Source organism: Apteryx mantelli, chromosome 2, assembly GCF_036417845.1.
Source record: "Apteryx mantelli isolate bAptMan1 chromosome 2, bAptMan1.hap1, whole genome shotgun sequence".
NCBI classification, from domain to species: Eukaryota; Metazoa; Chordata; class Aves; order Apterygiformes; family Apterygidae; genus Apteryx; species Apteryx mantelli.
The window spans coordinates 91493290-91514818 of NC_089979.1; the positions used below are offsets into that span (position 1 = coordinate 91493290).

Consider the following 21529-nt stretch of genomic DNA (forward strand, 5'->3'; position numbering starts at 1 on the left):
GGGGCAGGGCCTCTGTGCTTAATGGTTCTGCAGAATTTTTTTGTAGGTGGAACAAATTGATGGTGAATGTTTGCACAATAAGTAGGTTTTTTTTTTTTTTGCTCAATCAAGATATTTTTGAGCTATTTTCAAAGAGCAAGTAGGGTTTTAGGCTACGAAACATCAAAGACAGTTGGAAAATCTTGTTTTTTCTTGCTACTTCAGGTGGCTTGTTTTTTTCCATCTACTGTTAGTGAATATTGCTTTAAATAACACATAACCTTAGTACTGTGGACAAGTAGCCTGAGTCACACTGAGACTGGGGAATTCTTTTTCTTTCTTCAATGAGTATGAAAACATTCTAAAAGAATGTTACTTGGAGTGAGGGAGAAAAGTAACAAACATTACAGATTAAGAGAAAAATGGCTAAATGTGTTATGGACATAAACTCAAGTTGGATGATGAGAGGCAGTGGGTTCTTTTACTCATTAGCCTGGTATTCTTAAAAGGATTTTACTTTTAGTATGCTTTATTTAAATAAATAGATTTGTTCCATAGAATTCAAAACACTGATATTTCTCGGGAATGAATGAAACATAATTGGGGTTTATAATAATAATAATAATAATAAAACTTTGCATGCAAGTGTCTGTTGATCTATATTAATATTTGATGCCTGCCAAAACTCTCTAGCCTAAAGGTGATGATATATAATGTTGTTATTTTTTTAGCAACATATGTTTGTCATTTCAGCATTAATACTTGTAATCATACAAAGGGGCCACCAAAACATGTATCATTCTACCCTGTTACCTATTCAGCGTAGAAGCACATTCTTAGAGAAGAAAATTTTAACAAAGTTAAAAAGTAAGGTTTTTATTTCAGCTTCCTGTGCTTTCAGTGTTCAATGTGTATATGTGTAACAGTATTACATTTATATATTTAAAAGAATGGGAACTCATGAGCAACTAAGAATTATTTCTACAGTTCTGTAAGCTCTAATAATGAAGTGGAAAGGTTTTTGAAGCCTTTGGAACAAAATTCCTATTGTAATGAAAATTTTACATGCACGTGGAATGAAGAGGTGAGGTTCAATTAGGGAAACCATTACTAATAAGTCTGATTTTATCTTTATTGCCATCACAAGGCTCGTCAAATGCTTTTGCCTTTGGGTTTTAAGACAGAGGTGCAGTGTAATTTCTGAGATCTCTGGAAACCAGCAAGGTTCCTTGCAAAGCCCTTTGGGTGCCAAATTCCAGTTAAATCCCCTTGGGGATCTGAGTTTGGGGAAAATGTGGTGGGTTGCAGACCAACCTCAAGGAAGCAGTTAATAGGCAAATGAGTGAAAGTTGTGGCAAGGAGTAGGAGAGCTATCTTATCTGCTCAGCTTCAAATACCCCAGGGAGCTGTTCACCTTGTTGCCTGCTGTGGAGCTAAGATGCCCTGGAGACTAGCAGTGTACCAGAGGGAGAGGGGAGCAATGCAGAAAACTAGGTAAGCTGGTAACCTAGTTCCCCTCCAAAGTTTTGACATGTTTGATGTGTTCCTAGGAAAAAATTTTGATTCAGTTACAGCAGCTTTTTCAATAAAATGGTGCCGTTAAAACATGTTCACCTACCTCTGCTAATAAATTCCTTTGGTGTTTTGCATCACAGTGGATAAACGTAATTAATGTTTAGTTTAGTTAATGGTTAGTTTGCTGGGTTTTTGCACTTTAGAATAGAATTTGGGAATGAAAACAAAATTTTACTAGTTTCTCAGGGGAACCAGTGTTTTATAATGACCCCTTTGCCTCTCTACAGATCCATGTATCTTGTTTTTCATTTGAGAACTTACCAAGTTGTCAATCTCTCTTAAGCTCATGAACTCTGTAGTTTTAGTAATCCTTATGGGAAATAGCTTATCATCTTGTTATCTATTGTTTCCCGTTTTTACTTTTAGGAAATGCTGTCTGTCTTTTCCTGGACCTTTTTTTTTTTTTTTTTTTTTGGTGTTCTCTAATTTCTCCAGTATCACCATCATTTTTTTTCATCTTTTTCAAAAAAGAAAGAAGATATTGTAAAGCTATCAAAAGTTTTAAGTGAGATGACAGGGCCAAAATGAGGTTACCTTACCATCAAATGCCTGCTCAGAACTCTCTCTCTTTTCATTTAAGCAACTGAGTGCACACTTAGTCACACACAGTTGTTGTTGTTTATTCTGATAATCTGAAATAAAGGGATGGTGGCAAAGCAAAAACAAATTAACACAGCAGATAAATCACTTATGTTATATGAATGCCTGAAGATGAATCTGACTCTCATGTTAATACAAGCGCATATATCACTGGGACACGCTGCATAATTTTTTCTTCGACTATTTTCAGAGCCAAATTTTGTGTCGTCTTATGATATTGGGAACTTTACCTACTTCTTCTTCCGGGAGAATGCGGTGGAGCATGACTGTGGGAAAACAGTCTTCTCTCGTGCTGCTCGGGTGTGTAAAAATGATATTGGTGGCAAGTTTGTGCTGGAGGATACTTGGACTACCTTCATGAAAGCTCGTCTGAACTGCTCTCGCCCTGGAGAAATTCCATTTTACTATAACGAACTACAGAGCACTTTTTTCCTGCCAGAATTGGACTTGATCTATGGGATTTTTACCACTAATGTGTAAGTAAATTCCATGATATGTTTTATTTTCTTATGATTTATGACAGTAAAAACTAAAGCTTCTTAGCTGCCTCCTTCTGTAGATGGGAAAGATACAAAGTAAACGTTATAAATTCAGACAACTGCTTTCTCCAGTCCGCTGTCCTTCTGTGAACAAGTATCAGTTCCAAACGCTTTGCATTAAATTGTTGGCATACAAAAGAAGGAAGAATTCTTAATCTTTCCTTACAGCAAGGAGATGGTTGTGTTTAAGGCTATTTTGTCATCTTTTTCATACATTATTATAAACACATGATTATACGTTTCATGTATTATTATAAATAAGTACATAATATATTTATGAAATATTATCATAATTGTAATTTGATCATGTCAATCCTATAATTTCAATCATGTCATGCTCGCCTTACTCAAAAGAGCATGAGAGGTGCTCTTAAATATTCTGAATTAGTCCCAACATATCCTAGTGTGGGTTTGAGAGTCAAACCCAGTGTTTAATCTAATTTCAGTTGAACCTGTTATGTCAACAAGATAAAATTCTAAAATGTACAGTTTAATCTTAAGATTTAACATTTGATTAACATTAAAGCATTGTGGATGGACATAAAAGCTTCCTAGACTCTGAACTTGGTATCAGGATTAGCTTAATTTTTAGAAAAAAAGACACAAAGTGTCTCAGAAGTGAGATGAAATATTACTTAAAATGTGATGACTGCAGTTCATATGTTGCTTGGTAAGAGCAGCCAATTATGAGCAGGGTTTCAGATTTAGGTTTCTGATTCTGTTACCTGCTTGCAGTATCACGCTGTGTAAAGCAGTTTTGCCCAGAATTTAAAAAGGTATTTGGGCACCTGAAACATAGATCAGTGTCCCCTTTCTACCACTAGAAGCACCTGAATACCTACCTTCTGTGTATTAGGATATATCCATATAGCCAGGTGGAAGCAGTTATAAATTAATCCAAGCAAGTTGTGATCCCTAAGTTGTTTGGACAGCGAGCATGAACTAGTTTCTCCTGCTTTTGGTACGGTCCTGTATTGCCGCATCTAAATGGCTTCCAGATGCAGCCTGGCCCACAGAGAGGCAGCTCAGACCATGAGCGTGGCTAATGGGTGACTGGTTGCACCAGGTGGTGAAGGTTCCCCAGTTGTAAGATGAGGATGATAAGCTTAACCCTGATGAGCAATGTATTGAAGCTAGGGGCTGCTTTTTCAAAAAGAATAGTAGAGACTTTGGAACTACTGGGGACAGGAAAATTCAGTGCAGTTTTCAATGGTTTTTAAGATTTCATTAGTTTGTTTTACTAGTTAGCTTGAGTTTTAGAAGACACAGATTTCTCAGGTGACGTGCTGATGTTCAACATAATCCTTCATGAGGACTCAAAATAGCCCTGATGCTCTCCTGCCAAGGAAACCTTGATCAGGAGGATTCTGTTCCAGGAAATCCACAAGGCTCCTGCCGTGCAATGGCAGCAACGCTCTTCTCCCCAAAGGAGAACTCCATTAAAATTATATTTGTTCCTGTCATCACATATTACAAATAAAATTTTGGAGATTGCTGAAATGTTGTAGAGCTAGGATTGCTTCCCCATGTTGAGTACCTGTTCACAGAGATCTGCACTACCCATATGATTTGCATTTCAGTCCTGCAGCCTGATGATGAAGTCCCATGGGTTCCCAGCAGAGGGAATAACATGCTCGTTTCCGTTGGTGTAACAGCATCAGATATTACTGAACCACACTCAGTGTTCTTCAGTCTCAAAGTTTTCAGAATTGCAGTGATTTTATTTTGGGTTATTTATAAAATTGTGCCCTAATGATTGTTTAATATACTGTGAATTGCTTTGTGGGGAAAAAATGCCCGCAGCATTTGTGTCAACAGAGATTGTGAGTCATAGCAAAACCAGCGCCATTTAAATGTAGCTGACTGTTAAATGCAGTATCACTGCTGCTTCTTAATGAAGCTGATTTTGTTTCTTTCAGACCATCAGAAGATTTATAAACATGAGTCCTTTAAGGAAATTCAGGAAATTCAAGAAAGCATTGGTATTGTTAATAATATGAGTGAACTGCCTTTTAATGATAGTTTGTATAGGCAAGGTTTTATCAAATCCAATGTTAACTGATTCTGCAGTAATTGTTAGCATGAAACTTCTAGTTTTGGAGTGACAAGCATTAGAAAACAAATTGTTCTTTTGTCCTGCTATTAAATTCATATTGCCTTACTGTCTTTTCAGTTGTTGGTAGATTTGATCCCCTGGGGTTATTTCTTCTTTCCATCTATTTGGAGTGTCTGTAGCAGGTCTTCTAAAGCCCTGTGTAAACTACAGAGGTCAAAAAAAAAAAAGAAAGAAAGAAAGAATGACATGGGAATCAGTTGTCACCAGTTTTACCTGTAATGGAAATTTGTGTAACTCTCTGCCACCTTCACTCTCCATCCCTTTATCTCACATTTTGGAAAAGAATAATGCAGAAGGCTCATTTCCATGACTTACATGCATTATAAAAGAATTATTTCAGACTTTAATTTATTGTTACCTGATGATAATTTAGCTTTTTTACATCTGTTGAGAGGATTTTTAATACATATTAAAACCCCCAATTATTGCAGATTTTTGAAGTTTAATTTACTCTCAAAATAAAGTAAGTTTTCCATATTAAGCATTCTCACAGTCACTTGATCATATTGTTTACACCATACAGAATTACTTTATTGGCATATATCACATTTTGAACACAAGAACAGGAAATTATGTTTTGCCTGGCAACTGTTTATTTCTCTAACAGGTGATCTTGTAAAGTATGTAGTCCAGGTTATTTTCTCTTAAGACTTGCAATTTTATTGGTGTAGAAGGTCATTTGGAAGATGGGATTTTCATTCAGGTGCCTTACCCAGTGCTTCCGTAGGATCTAGGGACATACCATGAGTCAAAAATCCTTACAGTCCTTACACAGCTGATGATTGTATAAAATAAATATTAATGACCTCTGAGAATAATCTCATCATCGACTTTGTAACTAGAAGAAAGATGTACTTGATGTGTGTGATTACGTTTAGGAGTAAAGTATGGCCTTGTGGTATTAGAGCAGCAGCAGAAGGAAGGAAGATCTGAGTTTCTTCTGCCGCCAGCTACTTGGCAAGGGTCACAAAAATTTTAAGTCCAAAGTCTGTGCCAAATCAGCACATCATTTCCCTGAGATATCATCTCCTGACTGATCATGTCCATTTTGTTAATTACTTGAAGGACTGGAGAGTTAACAAGAGGAAATATTGCCTGATATTTTTATTTTTTTTCAGCAAATGGACTTCTTATTGCTGTAAATTAAGTTAATGTTTATATTTCTCTTGCAGGAACAGCATAGCAGCCTCAGCAGTTTGTGTTTTCAACCTCAGTGCCATAACTCAGGCCTTTAATGGACCCTTCAAATACCAGGAAAACTCTCGCTCTGCTTGGCTTCCATATCCGAATCCAAACCCTAACTTTCAGGTACAGTATGTGGGGGAAGAACAGTAGTTTACATGAGTTTTCTTCAAAATGTCATATGGTTCATAGTTAACAAGCCCAGTTTTGCACTGTATTATAGCCTAAAATGTCAAAGAAAAAAAAAAAAGCCCTAAGAGATCTCCCTATTTCGTCATACTTAATCATACTTAATTTTATCCTTCCACAAACTTGTGTGGTTTGAAGAGCAGATGTGCTTTGAAGGGTAGGAGTATAAAGGCTCAACTTTGATCTTCTGTCAAAATGAAACAATATTATAGTCTTCTTCTATAGTCTTCTTCTCTTCTCTTTTACATTTTATTTGTATTGTTAGAACCTGGAAAGGGAACACTTTCTTTGGCAGAAAAAAAAGAAAAACAAGAAAAAGACAAGAAGTGGTAGGAATTTTTAAATTTGTCAGTGCAAAGTGGTCCACACTCCTTGAAAGAATCTGATTAAAAGAATTTGTGAAACTGTGTGCCCCTCGTTTGAACTTGTCAGCCTCTGAGTATGTAAGCATCTGAAGCTGGCTGACAGTGTAAAACTAATTAGTCCAAGGTGGGTCAGTCAGGGGAACTTTCTACAAAGAGGAAAGGATGTTTCAAGTAAGGGTGTGAGTATTTTTTTGTTCCTCTGCACAGTTGTCACTCCTACCAGAAAAGTTTTCATGAGAGAGTGGTTCCAACAAGAGAAATAGAAAGGAAAACAACATTAATTTAGTTAACAACAATAACTTTCCATCAAGATACTTAAGTGTGGATCATCCTTTCACCCTCTCTGTATCATTGTGCAATTTCTTACGTTCAGTTCCCTTATAACAGCGAATCCCACAGCAGCTTTGCCTCTCTTCTTGTAAGGGTCATAAGATCTTTGCAGGCATGAAACCCAGTCACCCGCAGGGGACTTGCCGGTAGTTTCAACTTTCTTTAGGACTTCCTGGTTTATGCAAACAAAGGAGAATAAAGCACTGAATCTGCTCTAAATTATAGGCCAGAGCCCCATTATCTTTTCTAAATAGTAAGTTTGGCATTATGCCCAAGCGAGAGAACACCATTTAAGCAAGCTATATTGCAGAAACAGGCTCTATCAGTGTGTAGCTTTTTACATATCATAGTAATATTTGTATTGTCAGAAGAGTGATAGAAAGAGGGTCAAAGTGAGGCTACATTTGTGAAGGAAGAGGCCTGAAGAAAGGCTTGCATGTAAAAAGTCTTCTCTCTTTTTTCCAGCTAGATGAGCAAGTCCAATAAAAGTTATTAGCACCTCCCTGTAAACCTTGCCTGTCTTAATGTGTCAGTAATTCCTGTGTGAGCATCCTGTGCAGAACAGTGTCTGCAGGTGAAGTGCACATCTCTGCTGTGTTGTCCGTGCTTGTCTCTACCTTCCAGTCAAGGCAGGGAGCTGCTGAAGAAATTTCTTGCTCAGATTGTTGACTGATTCAAATATGGCTGTTATGTCCTTTATCAGCTTTACGAGAGTTGCAGAAACAAAGCTTTGCTGACCAGCTCTCTAAAGCTATAAATGGCCTTTTGGAACACAGTATTTAAGCCAATTCACTTTAACTGATCTCCAGGTACCTTTAGTGATGTCGAACTTCTGTACTTTTACAGATGCAATTTTTTATTCTGCTGAACTGTCTGTCTGATTTCTGGCTCCTCAGCTGCAGTGCTGGCATACATCATCTTCCCAGAAAGGAAGACTTTTCTTTTGTAGCATACTTACCATAAAATATCAGGAGTGCTGATTGTATAATCTCAGAATTGGATTTATCCTCAGAATATTCAGGTACTTGTCAATAGTGGGCAGAAGTATGTGATTATGAAGGAAATCTATTGCTAGATAGTGCTAGTTGCATCAAGCACTCTATTTTCAAGGCTAGATCATATTAATGAAATACTTCAGCTCCCTCTTGGAGTCCCAGTCCTGAGACACTGCAAGCCTTTAAGAGCCTCTTTCTCTCCAGAGCTTGTTACTTTTCTCTTTACACAGGACATCTTGCATAATGAGACCAAGGACCGTATATATTTCAGTGTACCATGAGCATTCCAAGTGGAAGCTTTCCTGCTTGATATATTGATATAATATTCAGAGGAATTCTTCTTTTGCTGCTTTGTTTTAATTTTTCACTGGCCTGACATCCTGGGTGCTCACAGAACAAGTAGTGGTCTCCTGCCTAACTGTGTTCCCTCCCTCTCAATCCTCCAGTCTGTGGAAATTGGAGGAATTTTTGACATCTCACTGTAAAGTTATTGATTTGAGGGGTTTTTTAAATTTGTGGATTTGGACTGATCAGTTAATCTCAGATTGAAAACATGGCAATAACGTTACTCAAAAATAACTGTCAGGGTTTTGCACATTGTATTATTTAGCTTATGCTGTGATTCATAACATCATTTATAACACAGCAGAATACTTAAAATACAGTGAAAAAGTATGTCTTTGGCATGCCTTTCATATCACCAACATATTTGATAAATGCCGTCAAGTCCTGTTCTACTTTTCTGATATGATAATGTACAAGTAAGCATATGGGGGTTTGCCTGCTCACATGAAGCTCTCTAGTGTCCTCTAGTTAGCTGAAGACTTAAATGTGAAGATGCCTAATTAATTGCCAAATTTTATGCTTTATTTGTGTTTTGAATTTGTGCTTGCAATTACTGAATGTTCTCCTGTTAGAAATTAGTACAATTTTCTGTAATATAATACGGTCAGTTCTAAAGCAAAAATGTATTTGCTTTGGACAACACTGTATAGTTAGAGCTCCACACCATCCATTTTTGGCTTAATGAACACAAAGAAGTTTACAGACTCTACATCGTGCTTTGACCTGGGATTTCTGTTAGTCCCTGGCTGTGGTAAGACATGAGATTTTCTCTGAAAAACTGTCATGTCTTTAGCACTTGGTGTAAAATATTAAAGAAAACTAGTTAGAAAAATTCTGTGGTTTGCCAAATGGTAGTTTTTCTCCCCTTAGTACTGCATCAGGAACGGGGGGCTTTGTCAGTTGCTTTGTGCATAGTCTAGTTAGGTCTAAAACAAGACCTGAATTTGGAATATCACAGTATCGCTGCAAGATATACTGTTGGTATTTATTTTCTTGTACTGTAAATCAGAGAGCAAATCTGTTGCTATCACACATAGTAACATTACTTTTCTGTGTTTACAGTGTGGCACCATGGACCAGGGTCTGTATGCAAATCTGACTGAGCGAAATCTTCAGGATGCTCAAAAATTCTTTTTAATGCATGAGGTGGTCCAACCAGTTACTCCCATTCCTTACTTCATGGAAGACAATAGCCGATTTTCCCACGTGGTGGTGGATGTGGTGCAGGGCAAGGACATGCTTTTCCATATCATCTACCTTGCCACAGGTATGAGCGCTGTGTTGCAGAGATACCTGCAAAAGTCCGTGAGGTCTATGCATTTTAACAGTCTTGTGAGTCAGTTCTGGACTATGTGTAACACCTAGAGTAAGTTTTTCCTCCTTGGCAGCGTTAACTGTCTTTTCCCTGTCCGGAGTAGATGAGATGGGCAGTTTGCAATGTGTTTGTTTATATTGTGAACTCCAATGTTGGTCTCCATTCTCTCTCCACCTTTGGAAGGGATGAAGCCTATGTGTTCTTATGGGAGCAAATGGTTGGAAAATCCATAATTCACTGAGTTTCTCTGTCTTTTCGTTCTTTTTATGTAGTTCAGGGTGCAATCTCATCCAGGATTCATAAGATGCTTTAGAATCCTTTGAGATAGAAGAAACTCTACAAAGAGCAAATACAATTATTGCTATTACTATTTCTCTGTCTTCTACTCACACGTATTTTATTACATTTCCTTTTTGTCTCACTTTAAGTTGTTCATTCTTACACATTTTTACCGCACATTGTCATTTGTCCTTTTATTTGTAAGCTTAGCAATGAAAGAAGAATAGCTCTCCAGTTAAATTTTTCTTGGTTATAAGTATTACTTTCTTGGTTCAAAATTTCATCCAAACTTTTAAAAAATACTGAGGGTCTCCAAGAACTGCTTTTACAGAACAAGGAGGTCCCTAACTGAGATTGAGATATTAGGTTGCAGCAACAAGTGTACAATCTTGTGGCAAAAACCTTAAGGTCATTCTCACATACTTAGTCCCATGCACATTAGTAGGGGGTAACTCATCTAAGCAGTGGTTTGCTAATGTGAATATTTTTGACTCCCAGTGACTAGGCAGCACACATGGTAAATTTAGGGGGGGGAAAATCTTGATTAACAAGAGGAAAAGAACCCTAAACAACTACTGATTTGATCTTGCAATCAGTGAAGTCATTTTCAAAAATGTCATCAGTTCAATAGAAACCGGATAAGTCATTTTGGTTACTAAAATTATGATTTACTAATGAAAATTGCCTATTCTATAGCTTATTGCTTAAAGAGCCTGAGAAAATGTGCATTGTAGTTCAATACACGATTTAATTTTCTCTTGGAAGTGTGATACTCATTTCTGATAGAAGACTGCTTCTTTTGCCTCTTTCTGAGTCTGAATAAATTTTATGGTAATTTGCTGTGTTCAGGTGAGACAGCATTTCTTGGGCTGCTATCCTGGTAGATAAAGCTTTCTCATTGTGCTCCTTGAAAGATAGACAGTAAAATAAATAGGTTTTAGTAGGTTTTAATAACTTTAATAGCTTTTAATAGGTTAAAGCTGTGCTGAAATTTGGCCAGTTGTAATCAAAACAACCTGCTGATTGGAAAATTGTGGCATTTTAACTGAAATTGTGCGTATACTGAAAGCTGTTTGTATTGCAGAACCCTAACAGAAACTGAATTTCAGAAACATTTATTGAATTGGTTTTATTTAAAGACACTGTCACTGCATTGTAGGATATTTACATTATAATGACAGCACCTAGAATGATGTAATTTTTCATAATTCTGATTGTTTTCAGTTTAGCTTCCTGTGTTTCCTTTCACATTGGATTCAGTGAGTGAGGAGCCAAAATTTTAAGTTTCATGGTTCATTAATAAATTGTGTTCAGTAAAAGTTCTGGGTTCTTTTTATGCATCTTTCTTGCTGTTGAAAAGATACTGCTTTTATATTCCTTATTATGTATATGTTTGCTCTGCACTTTTGTTCTTTTCTATACCTGTTTGCAGTCACTCATGGAAGCAGGATACGAGGCTAGATTAGTCTTTAGTTTGACACCGTTACATGCTTTTATGTAAACAGAAAGTGGATTTTATCCACTTAAATGTGGATAAACATTAAATGTGAGAAACTGTATGATGAAGAAACCTAAGTAATTATAGTGGGTTTTTTTAATGTTATCGTACTGGTACTGATGCAAGCTCTTATTTCTCCATAGCATTATCTTAACTTGTGTAGGAGCTGTGGATCAATTAGCAATGCATTACTATTCTAAACTGTGTGTGATAAAATATTACGGAGAAAACACCACTGCTTGTATAAACAACCATAACTAAAAGACAGCAGCCTTAACTTTGGAATCACACCAGGGAGGCACACTAAGTTTAATAGTTTCTAACTCCTCCGATGTCCAGCCTTACTTCCTTGTGCAATGCCATCCAGCCCAAGCTCCTCACGCCATCGTGTGTTTGTTTGGGAGAGCTGGAGGAGGGTAGTTGGCTGTCATCGTTATATCTTTTCTTTTTTAATTTTTCTTGCATTAACAGTGGTGGCAAATTAAATTTAGCGTTACATTTTTATTACCATGTTCCATCTTCAAAAAAAGCCAAAAAGATGCGCTAGGGAACTGCAGGCTGGTCAGCCACCCTTGAGTCCCTGGGAAAATCATGGGACAAGTCCCCTTGGAACACAGTTTTGTGGGCACGTAAAGGAGAAGAAGGTGACTAGGAAGAGTCGGCATGGATTTGCCAAGGGTAAATCATGCCTGACCAACCTGGTTGCTTTCTGCAGCAAGATGACTGGATTTGTGGAGGAGGGGAGAGTAGTGGATGTCATTTACCTCAACTTTAGCAAGGTTTTTGACACTGCCTCTCATGATATTCATGTATCTAGGTTAGGATACTGTGGTCTGAATGAGTGGACGACTAGATTTGTAAAAAGCTGGTTGGATGGTCAGACTCAGAGGGTAGTTGTTAACGGGTTGCACAAGTGGTAACAAGTGGGGTACTGCAAGGGTCTACTGGCACCTGTCCTGTTTAACACCTTAATCAGTGACCTGAGGCAACAGAGTGCATGCTGTTAAGTATGCAGATGACACCAAACTGGAGGGACCAGTCGATATGCTTGAGGGCAGGGTGGCCATCCAGAGGGACTGAGGCAGGCTGGAGAACTGGGCCAACAAGAACCTTTCAAAATTCAACAAGTGCAAATGCAAAGTCTTGAATCTGGGAAGGAATAACCCTATGCAGGCTGAGGACTGACTGGCTAGGAGATGGCTCTGCTGAAAGGACCTTGAGGTTTTGGTAGACAGCAAGCTGAACGTGAGTCAACAGCATACCCTGGCAGCAAAGAAGGCTAACAGTGTCCTGACTATATTAACAGGAACGTAGCCAGTAGATTGAGGGAAGGGATTGTCTCCATCTACTCAGCACACTTGAGACCACATCTAGACTACTGCATCCAGTTTGCGCCCCCTAATGTTAGAAAGATGTTGATAAACTGGAGCAAGTTCAGCAGAGGGCCACCAGGACTGTCAGGGGGCTAGAGCAACATGCCCTGTAGGGAGATGCTGCGGGAACAGGACTTGTTCAGCCTAGAAGGGAGAGGGCTTAAGGGGTACCTTACAGCAGCCTGCGAGTACCTATGAGGAGGTCACAAAGAACAATGGAGCGGAGATCTTCACGGTGGTGCATGGTGTGAGGACAAAGACAACAGATAGAGATGTCCAAACTGGATACAAGAAACTCCTTTTTCACCCTGAGGACAGTCAAGCAGTGGCTAAGGTTGCCCAGAGAGGCTCAGCTGTCTCCATCCTTAGAGGTTTTCAAGACTAGACAGCAACCTGGTCTGATGTCGTAGCTAGCCCGCCTTTAAGCAGCAGGTTGGGCCTGAAACCTCCTGCCATCCCTTTGGACCAGAATTATCCTACAATTCTGTGACTCTGTGATGTGAGATAAATACTGGCAGTAAGCAATTTACACCTACTGGAATAAAGCAGGATGGATCCAACCCATGCTGTGTAAGATGTACTCTGCATAACTTTTGCAGTTACAATTCATTACAGCATTCTTACAAAAATTGTCTCTTAAAATGAACTGAGCTGATTCACCGGAAAGGTATACATATAGATTGGATTGAATGCAAGTGAACACTCTGCAGTCGTTGGTATCTGAAGCAAAATCCTCATTCTTTGAAGCAGATGGGCAGTAGTTAAGAGAAAATTCTCTCTTCCCTTCTCTTACATTCAGGATAATGACCCTGCCAGTGTAAAAGGTATTTTAATATTATTAAACCCATAAAAGAGATGACAGTATTATTTTAGGAGAGAATGGGAGTAAGCAAACAAATGCAGTAAAATATGCTGTGTCAACAGTCTTCACATTTCCTAAACCTCTGCCAAGACATTGTTCCGCTAGGAGAATCTGATATGCTGGGATTTAACGGCTTCTGCTGGTATCAAAAATATATTTTACTACTTTGGAAATGCATCTTAATCTTTCACTGCACTGACTTCTAATGCAGAATGAAGTGATATATGAATTCCTGCACCTTTTACCTTGCTTTGAAGAAGAACAGTGCTGTCAACTTTAGGCAGGCAGAAATCCCTGAAACAATTTTCTGTGATTCAGAAAGGAAAGTCAAAGAAAGCATTCATAAAAGTTGTGAATTAAAAAGTTACCTCTAATAAGAGGTTAGCAGTAGAACTGGCTAGAGCACAACTCAATTTTCTGACAACTTTTCAAGTTTAAAAAACTTTTATTTTCTTCTTCATTAGAAAAAAAGGCAAAGAAAAATGGTGCTATATGTGTCATATTTTCATTCCCTCTCCTTTTTCTCCCTTTTCCTTCTCCCATTTTTCTCCCTTTTATTTCTTCCTTTCAGTTTTATGCCTTGTTCACCCTCTGGTGTTCTCTGGTTAAAAACTGCCAATAGCAAAAAGTCTCCAGGGCATTTTTCAGAAAACAGGATCCTTCAGCAAGAGCAAAATCTTGAGAAAATATACTCCAACTAGCCCTTGTTTAAAAGGCTGTTACAGAATGCATTGATTTACTGATTTACTAGAATAAATAAGACCATTCTTAGTTATGGCATCTAGCCTGAGAATATTCTGAAAACAGTTTCTGGTTGCTGGTTCTTGAAACTGTCCTTGGGAGTTCAGAAACGATGATATTTGCACTATCTGAAAAAAAGAATTGAAGACCATACTGAAAAAATGACTTGGTGGAAAACTCCCACATTTCCTCTATTCTTCAGTCCCAGTGAGCAGAGGCTATGCCCTCTGTGTCCTGAATAGAAATGGTATCTGCCCAGTGGTGGGTCTTGGTTATGGGGATTCAGAGTTTAGCAATGATGAAATTAGGTATGCTTAACCTGGAAAGAGGGAATGAGAGCTCCAGAGAGGTTTATTGGTGGCTAAATTGTTTTTCGCTGAAGAGTGGATGGTTCCCTGAACTGAACCTGAATTTTTAATACAGTAAAGCCAGTGGTGATCTGAGGCTTAAAGATGACTTGAGTGTGCTACAGCAGATTTTAAACTTCCCTTTCCAAGGAGTTCCAGGAAGTGTTTTTCTTTCCCCCCTCTTAAGATCTCAAAGCTATAGGTAGCAATGCAAAGACTAATGATAAAAACAGTTCTGATAATAACTGTACAGCAATGATTATGAAGAAGTGGAAGATGTTCCATGAAGAGACTTCCGAAGGTATTTTTTGAAAATACAGATGGATTTTTCCGACAGTTGCCCTTAGCAGGGGTAGTAGAGCTACACAAATGTAATATTTTCTGATGAAGCCTTCATGCTGCAGGTCATCATCCAGAGAGCAGTTGGGAGTAAATTGATGCAAATTAGTGCAAACTTTGATTCCGCTCTGCTTTTTGTTGCAGTTCTCTCTTTTTACTTTTGTTTTTGTAATCAATACACCACACTTTTTGCTATGAAACAACCCAAGGTATTAACAAAAATTTTATATATATATATATATATATATATATATATATACACACACAGCATGTGGGGTTTTTTTGCTAAATAATCTTGGATGAAATATTGTCATTTTCCTGGCAGACTACAGGTTTTGATCAAAGGGCACAGCTTCCGCTAATTAATGTGCATAATGTCATAATACGTGTAGTAAGTGTGAAGCTATGAATGTTAAAATTACATGCAAAAATGTATGCTTATATGCATTTCATACCTGGTGAAGAGAGCAGCAAATCTTAAATAGTCTGCAGTTTTCCTAAGCGGGTGCTGTTTCTGACCGAAGTGTCTCAGGAGTGCTGAGGTCATTGGAAGTAATTAGCAGATAATTTTTGTACAAAAGAGCTCTAGACCCTTCCTCTCAGTTTGAGAAGCACCCTTTTAGTCTGGAAACTGTACAATATATATACACAATAATAATAATGAGCAAAATACTCATTACTTGGAAAAGTGCTACATAGACTATTTGTGTGTATTAATACTTTCTGGTTCAAGAGCAGAGCAGGAGGGAAAATCACAGGGCAGACAGATAATGGGGTATATACACTGTGGCAGGCAACAGTCCCCTTTTAAAACTATTCACTTTCTTTTTTAGCTGTTATCTGTTGTAGCAGATAGCACGGTGGCTTTTTTTTGTATGCCTTTTCTTCACAAAGGCATAGTGTGCCTTTACACAGTTGTAAAGCAACCTGGCAATGTTTTTAAAACTACTTTCCTGTAACATCTTACCCTTCTGACCTTTCTAAGTATCCTTTTTAAGTATCCTTTTTAGATAAAGACCTTTAGATCCTACTTTTAAAGTATCTTTTCTAAGAGACTTGAAGCAAGTACAGTCATCATTTACTCTACTGTCTATAAATGGAGTGCATTGGAAGACACCAGTCATAACAGCCACGTGTTGATCTTGAACTTTTTTTTTTTTAATTGAGCAGTAAATCATCAACATTAATGATTTTATTCTCTGCTCCTTTCACAGTGACCACTACTACTGATAAAGGGAAACCTTAGCTTTGTACAATATGAATGAGTAAATTGCTTATCTTATTAATATTTCCAGGAAACATTTTGCTGCAAAGCTTAAAAAAAAGTTGCATAGCTTTGCCTTCAAGGGTCTAATGTTCACTCTGGGATTTATGCTAATGTTATTACTAGAGAGTGCTAATCATGCCTGCATTTACATCAGTGGTTTGATTCGATTTTTTTCCAACAGAATTGGGGAAATCCAAAGGGTAAGTGTCATTCTTATATTACACTTAATGTGGAAACATTTTTTTTCCCCATCATCTATTTGGATACGGTTTCAAAAGGTACATGTGGATCAGTTGCTGTGTTCAAAGTACTCCCAGAACAGTGCTTTAACTTTTTTTCATGAGTGCTTTACTTTAAATATACAGGGCTAAATTATGTCCCCTAGAGTCCTGTTGAGGAATAATGGCAAGGAAATGGGAAAGTTTTTACCCTTTAGTGAAGCTAATGTGGTCCAGGCTTGATGTGGCTGGCCTTTACTGGTGGATGCAAACTTAGACATAGAGAGAGTGAAGGTTGCTGGTGACCAGTGCTGCTGGTGACCAGCACTGCTGGACACGTAAGCTGGACGTGCTCCAGTTTCTGATGAGGCTGGGGGAGCATGAGCACACTTTCCCTACAAGTTGAGTTGGTAGTATGGGAGAAATCAGTGACTACTCCTGAGCTGTTAGGTATTATACCTTTAAAAAATACATTATGGCCAGCCTTTCTCCTCCACAGAAATTATACGTTACAACCTGGTATGTTGCTTTTCAAAACTTCTGTAATCAGTCTCAATTAAGTACTGTTCTCTTTTGTTAGATAATATTTTTAATATCTTAGCAAAGGGTATCAAGTATAGTTTAATCTCTAGTTCTTGTTATATGCTCCTGTTAGAATATTTGTATTATTTTCCATATGGAATACCTCTAAAAATAAAGAAGGATAGTCTAAACCGTAGCTGTTGTAATTTAAGCACTGAAAGGCTGATCTGCCACTGTCTTGTGTATTGTGTCAGCTGTGCTGGGCAAAGTGGCTTTAAAATGTTGCCAGATGAGAACAGTCATGCCTGCAGTGCAGTCTGCATAGTTATAAATGATAGTACAGGGCTCTGGAGAATCGAACACAGAATTTTAAGTCTCCAGTAGTACGGATTTCCCTTGACTTTATCACTCGATGTAGAGATGTGTTATTCTGCAAGCTCCAGTCATGCTACTAAGAGATTTCTTGATAAATGGATGACACTAACTAGAGACATTAAATTATTTATTGACAGTAATTTATATGTGAGAACCATAGCTCTTTATTCAGTTCACAAATTATCCACCACTTATTTATAGTCTTTTTTTGTTGTTATGATCAACCCATAAATAAGTTGTGATTTTGAGTAGTTCGTTGCTGACATTTGCTCAGATAGTTTGTTCATATTTTAGACAGCATGTTCATGAATCAGTTGCTGCAAGTAGATGACATTGTGTGCTGTTTTCTCATGGGACAAATTTAAGTAGAAGACCTTTTTTCTGTTCACAGATTATCATTATGTCTTTATAATTGGCCAGCTCTATTGGCCAAAGAATATAAATACATGTCCGAAGAACATATACGGTTTGTGAACTTCTGTGTCACCACTGAAAGTCAGAAAATGTATGTTAGCGAGATCAATATGCTGCTAGAAAGGGGAAGGATTTTGAAGTCACCACCTCCATTAAAAAGAGACAGGACTCTCTTGGTCAAAGTAACGCTGAGCTTTCAAATCCTGCTTGACTACTTTATGAAGTTAGAATGACCAAAAGGCCTTTCCTTCTTCCTTTCCAGTTTTGTAGGGACTATTGCCTCATCTTCTTGCAGGGAAACCAGACATGCTAATCCACACATTCATTTGTTATTTTCAGGCTGGCTAATTCTAGTGCGCAGCATGTGAAGCCGAGAGTGAAAAAGGTGCATTACATGGTACCTAGTGGTGTTCCTGCTTTCTTCAACGCTAAGGTCTCTGTGATCTCTTTTTTTGCCCCAGGTAGTGTGCAGTGCTAGTTAACAGACTTGGTCCTCATTTTGAAAACAGCTAGTAGTTTTTCACAATGGTATTTGTGGATAATTTTTTTCTTGTGTTTACCCTGCTCTGGTCATAGAACATGTCACATCCTCATCAGCAACAGAACTTCTCAATAAAAATACACCTTACTTATTTTGTTGTGTGATTTGGAAGAATCATCATAATGTAAGGAGGTGTTATTCCCAATACTGTGGCCTGTCTATGAAGAGTCATGTAATCAGCAGGCAGATTCACAAGAAGTTAGATTAGCTTCCATATGCATTTTACTTTACCAGATCATTGGATAAGAGTTATAAACAGCATTTGGAGCAGACTCACTTTCCTACAGATTCATTCTTCTTCTTTTTAATTTCTTTCTTTTATTATTTTTATTTCTCATGCTATGACTCTTGGAAATTTGGTTGCACAACTGCACAACTTCAGGAGGAATAGAAGTGACCACAACCAACCTGGTGGTTAGATCACTTGTCTGGGAGAAAAAAGATTTGAAGCACCAGACTGGGTGGGATATCCAGGTAATTGCCACATGCCCCAACTCCTAGAGTATTATATAAAGAATATAATGTAATGTATTATATACTGTGGCTCTTACTGCTTTAATATCATAGAGTTGGGAGATGAACATCTCTTTGGGAAGGGATCCTGGGTTCATGTCTTAATCCCACCTTTGCTTCTGTCTCTTGTCCATTTGCTCCTTAAGTTATATTATATAAAAAAAAATGGATGGCAGCATCAGTCCTTCCTTCTCTATTTCTGGAAAAAGTTGTTGTTATGCTTCCTGGTGAAATTGATGCTGAAGTGCCTTGTTTTCAATATATATGTATTGGATTTGACTCATCTGGGGGCTGAGGTGTAGAGGCACGTACTGTGCAAACTGCAGATGGGCTTAAGGTAGAGAGGATGAGGATAGTCACTGAAACATTCAAGTCAGCCAAGGTGATGATGCTTCGGGATTGGTACAGTAGTCAGGTGCCCTTCTGACATTTCCAGTGAAAACAGCCACATATGACTCAGACAGTTAAGAAATTAGGCAAGATTTATTGTGGGTTATTATTTTAGAATAGTTTTCTCCACTTGTGCATGTAAGTGCCCTTGTGCATGTAAGGTGATCTGGGCACTGGCAGATTTATCCAGTGGAAAAACACTATCATATTCATAGCATGCTTTAGGTAGTAGAAGGTATTTATTATTGTGGTGGCATGAATGGAAGGCAATAAAAAGTAATAGGAGCAATAAGCACTCCTTGTCCAGTCAGATCCAATCAGAGTTAATGTATCTCAACTTTGGGAGGCTGGCAGTGAGCCAGGGTCTGTATTCTATAGTAATATCATCCTCTGTGTACAGTGTGGCATTCTTCACTGCTGGGCTGTGTCAGGTAACAAGCCTTAAATCATAAGAACTAGTTCATCTTGCAATTAACTGTCAACGTTTATTATCTACTCTACTACTTTAGATTGAAGTTGCACATTTCTTCAGAGATGCTCATCTCCACTGTTTGAGAAGTCCAGTCCTAGCAATGGTTAAACTTTTTAACAGGCCTCTTCTAAATTGGAGAGTGTTTTCTCTTCTTGATGTCCACTCTTTTCCTGAAACTTCTGGAAATGTAGGCTTTTCTGACTTGTTTCAGTGCAGTTGCCTTATTCAGTTCCAACCTTGTGTTTCTTTTTCCTTTCAAAACCCATGTAACCAAAGTTGCACCTCTCTTGGCAGAGGTAATGTTTCCCATTCTGTACCATTAGAATTCATATGACTTATGTCTGCTTTACCACAGGGCTTTAGGTGTCAGGTGTGCATGTGTACTTTTTAGTTCAGTAAAAATTTGATGTTGCCAACAAGTGTAGGTGTAATTACAATACATTGTCAAATGGGCATTCTCTAGAATAGGTGTTATTCACATGTAGCTCATGTCAGGCTTTATTTGGCTTTCAGAGCATGGGACTTGAGTCTAAACAAGAACAACCCTTATAAACTTGTTTCTTGTGATAATACTGTGATTTAGAAAAGAATTCATATTCAATAGACCAATATATTTGAGACCTAAAAATGTATATTGGGATTCTTAGTAAAAATATCCTCACAGTAAGTTCTCACAGGCTGGTGTGCATATTGGCAGTATCTGTTATTTTCATATAGAGCAACTATGGTCAAAGACATTGAATATGTACATTTTATTTTGCTGTAGGTTTGATGCACCAACATAATCTTCATATTTATTCTATTCCTTTTGGAACATGACATTGCTGAAATACTCTTTTTCTGAGCTGAATGAATGTGTCCTCTGGGTTTTTTTTGCTTTCTAACTTGTTTCAGTTTGAGGTGACCGCAGACCAAATGACATGTTATACTGGCCTTCCTCAGGGACACTGGGTTCATTTGTCATGATCCTTGTAAATTTTGTATTCCCGAGTAACTTTATAGACACAACTTGAAAAAATTAGATGCAAAATGAGGTTATTGCTTGGTAAAATCAAAGACTTTGTGCTTGATGTTGTCATGGATTGTGCCTTTGCTTCATATTGCCTATGTGAAATTTCTTGATACCTCCACGAGAAAGAGAAAGAGTGTGGAGTATTAGAGCTAAACATGAAATTGTTGTTGATCACCTGTTAGTTTTAGTCTGCCACATCCTAAGAAACAGCTTGCTGTTCCCCAGCTCAATAAAGCCTCATGTAAAGATGTTATACTGTAGTTTTAACTGTGTCCTTCCTGTTTGAGCAGCATTTCCTGAACCAATGTTAGTATCTTAAGTGTTTGTTACATGTTTGAATATATTGGAAGAGGATGTACATGGTGATACTTGGCATGGGGACATGATCGAGTAGCTCAAGCCCTCATGGGCTTCAGCAAGTTTAAAGCCGTCTCTTCCACTTCCTTGTTGAATGCTTAATCCACTAGATAAGTGACTACTCTGGACATGGAGGAGCCTCTCGCTTCCACTACCTGAAGGTGTTTTAACCTGCAAAGAGAGCACAGGATTTGTTTGGCTGGAGAGAAAGAGCACATCTCTCCAGCCAAATAGGTAGAGAATTCAACCAGAAAGACGATGCCTTGGCTCTGGTCCCTGCTGGAGGGACTATTACATTATTTTTCCAAAGTCTTTTTAAATAAGCAGGCTAAGTACTCCTTGAAGTTCCCTAAGGACATGACAGGCGCCTGTTGCTCACAGGGTGTAAAAGTAAGGAGAAGGGGTTTGTTCACAGACTCAACACCTTGCTACTCTCTTCCTCCTGCTCCTGCTCTCCCATGCTCTGTTTCTCCCTGGTG

At 38.1% G+C, this 21529-nt stretch overlaps 1 protein-coding gene across 6 annotated transcripts in view; it reads left to right on the top strand.

The window, feature by feature from the left end:
• Positions 1 to 21529, top strand: part of SEMA5A (semaphorin 5A) — a 326582-nt gene that overhangs the window by 189921 nt on the left and 115132 nt on the right. For all 6 annotated transcript variants that reach the window (XM_067291026.1, XM_067291025.1, XM_067291022.1 and 3 more), the window contains 3 exons: positions 2345 to 2630; positions 5982 to 6117; positions 9278 to 9482. In XM_067291026.1, coding sequence (XP_067147127.1) covers positions 2345 to 2630; positions 5982 to 6117; positions 9278 to 9482 — 627 coding nt within the window. The remainder of the gene's footprint in view (positions 1 to 2344; positions 2631 to 5981; positions 6118 to 9277; positions 9483 to 21529) is intronic.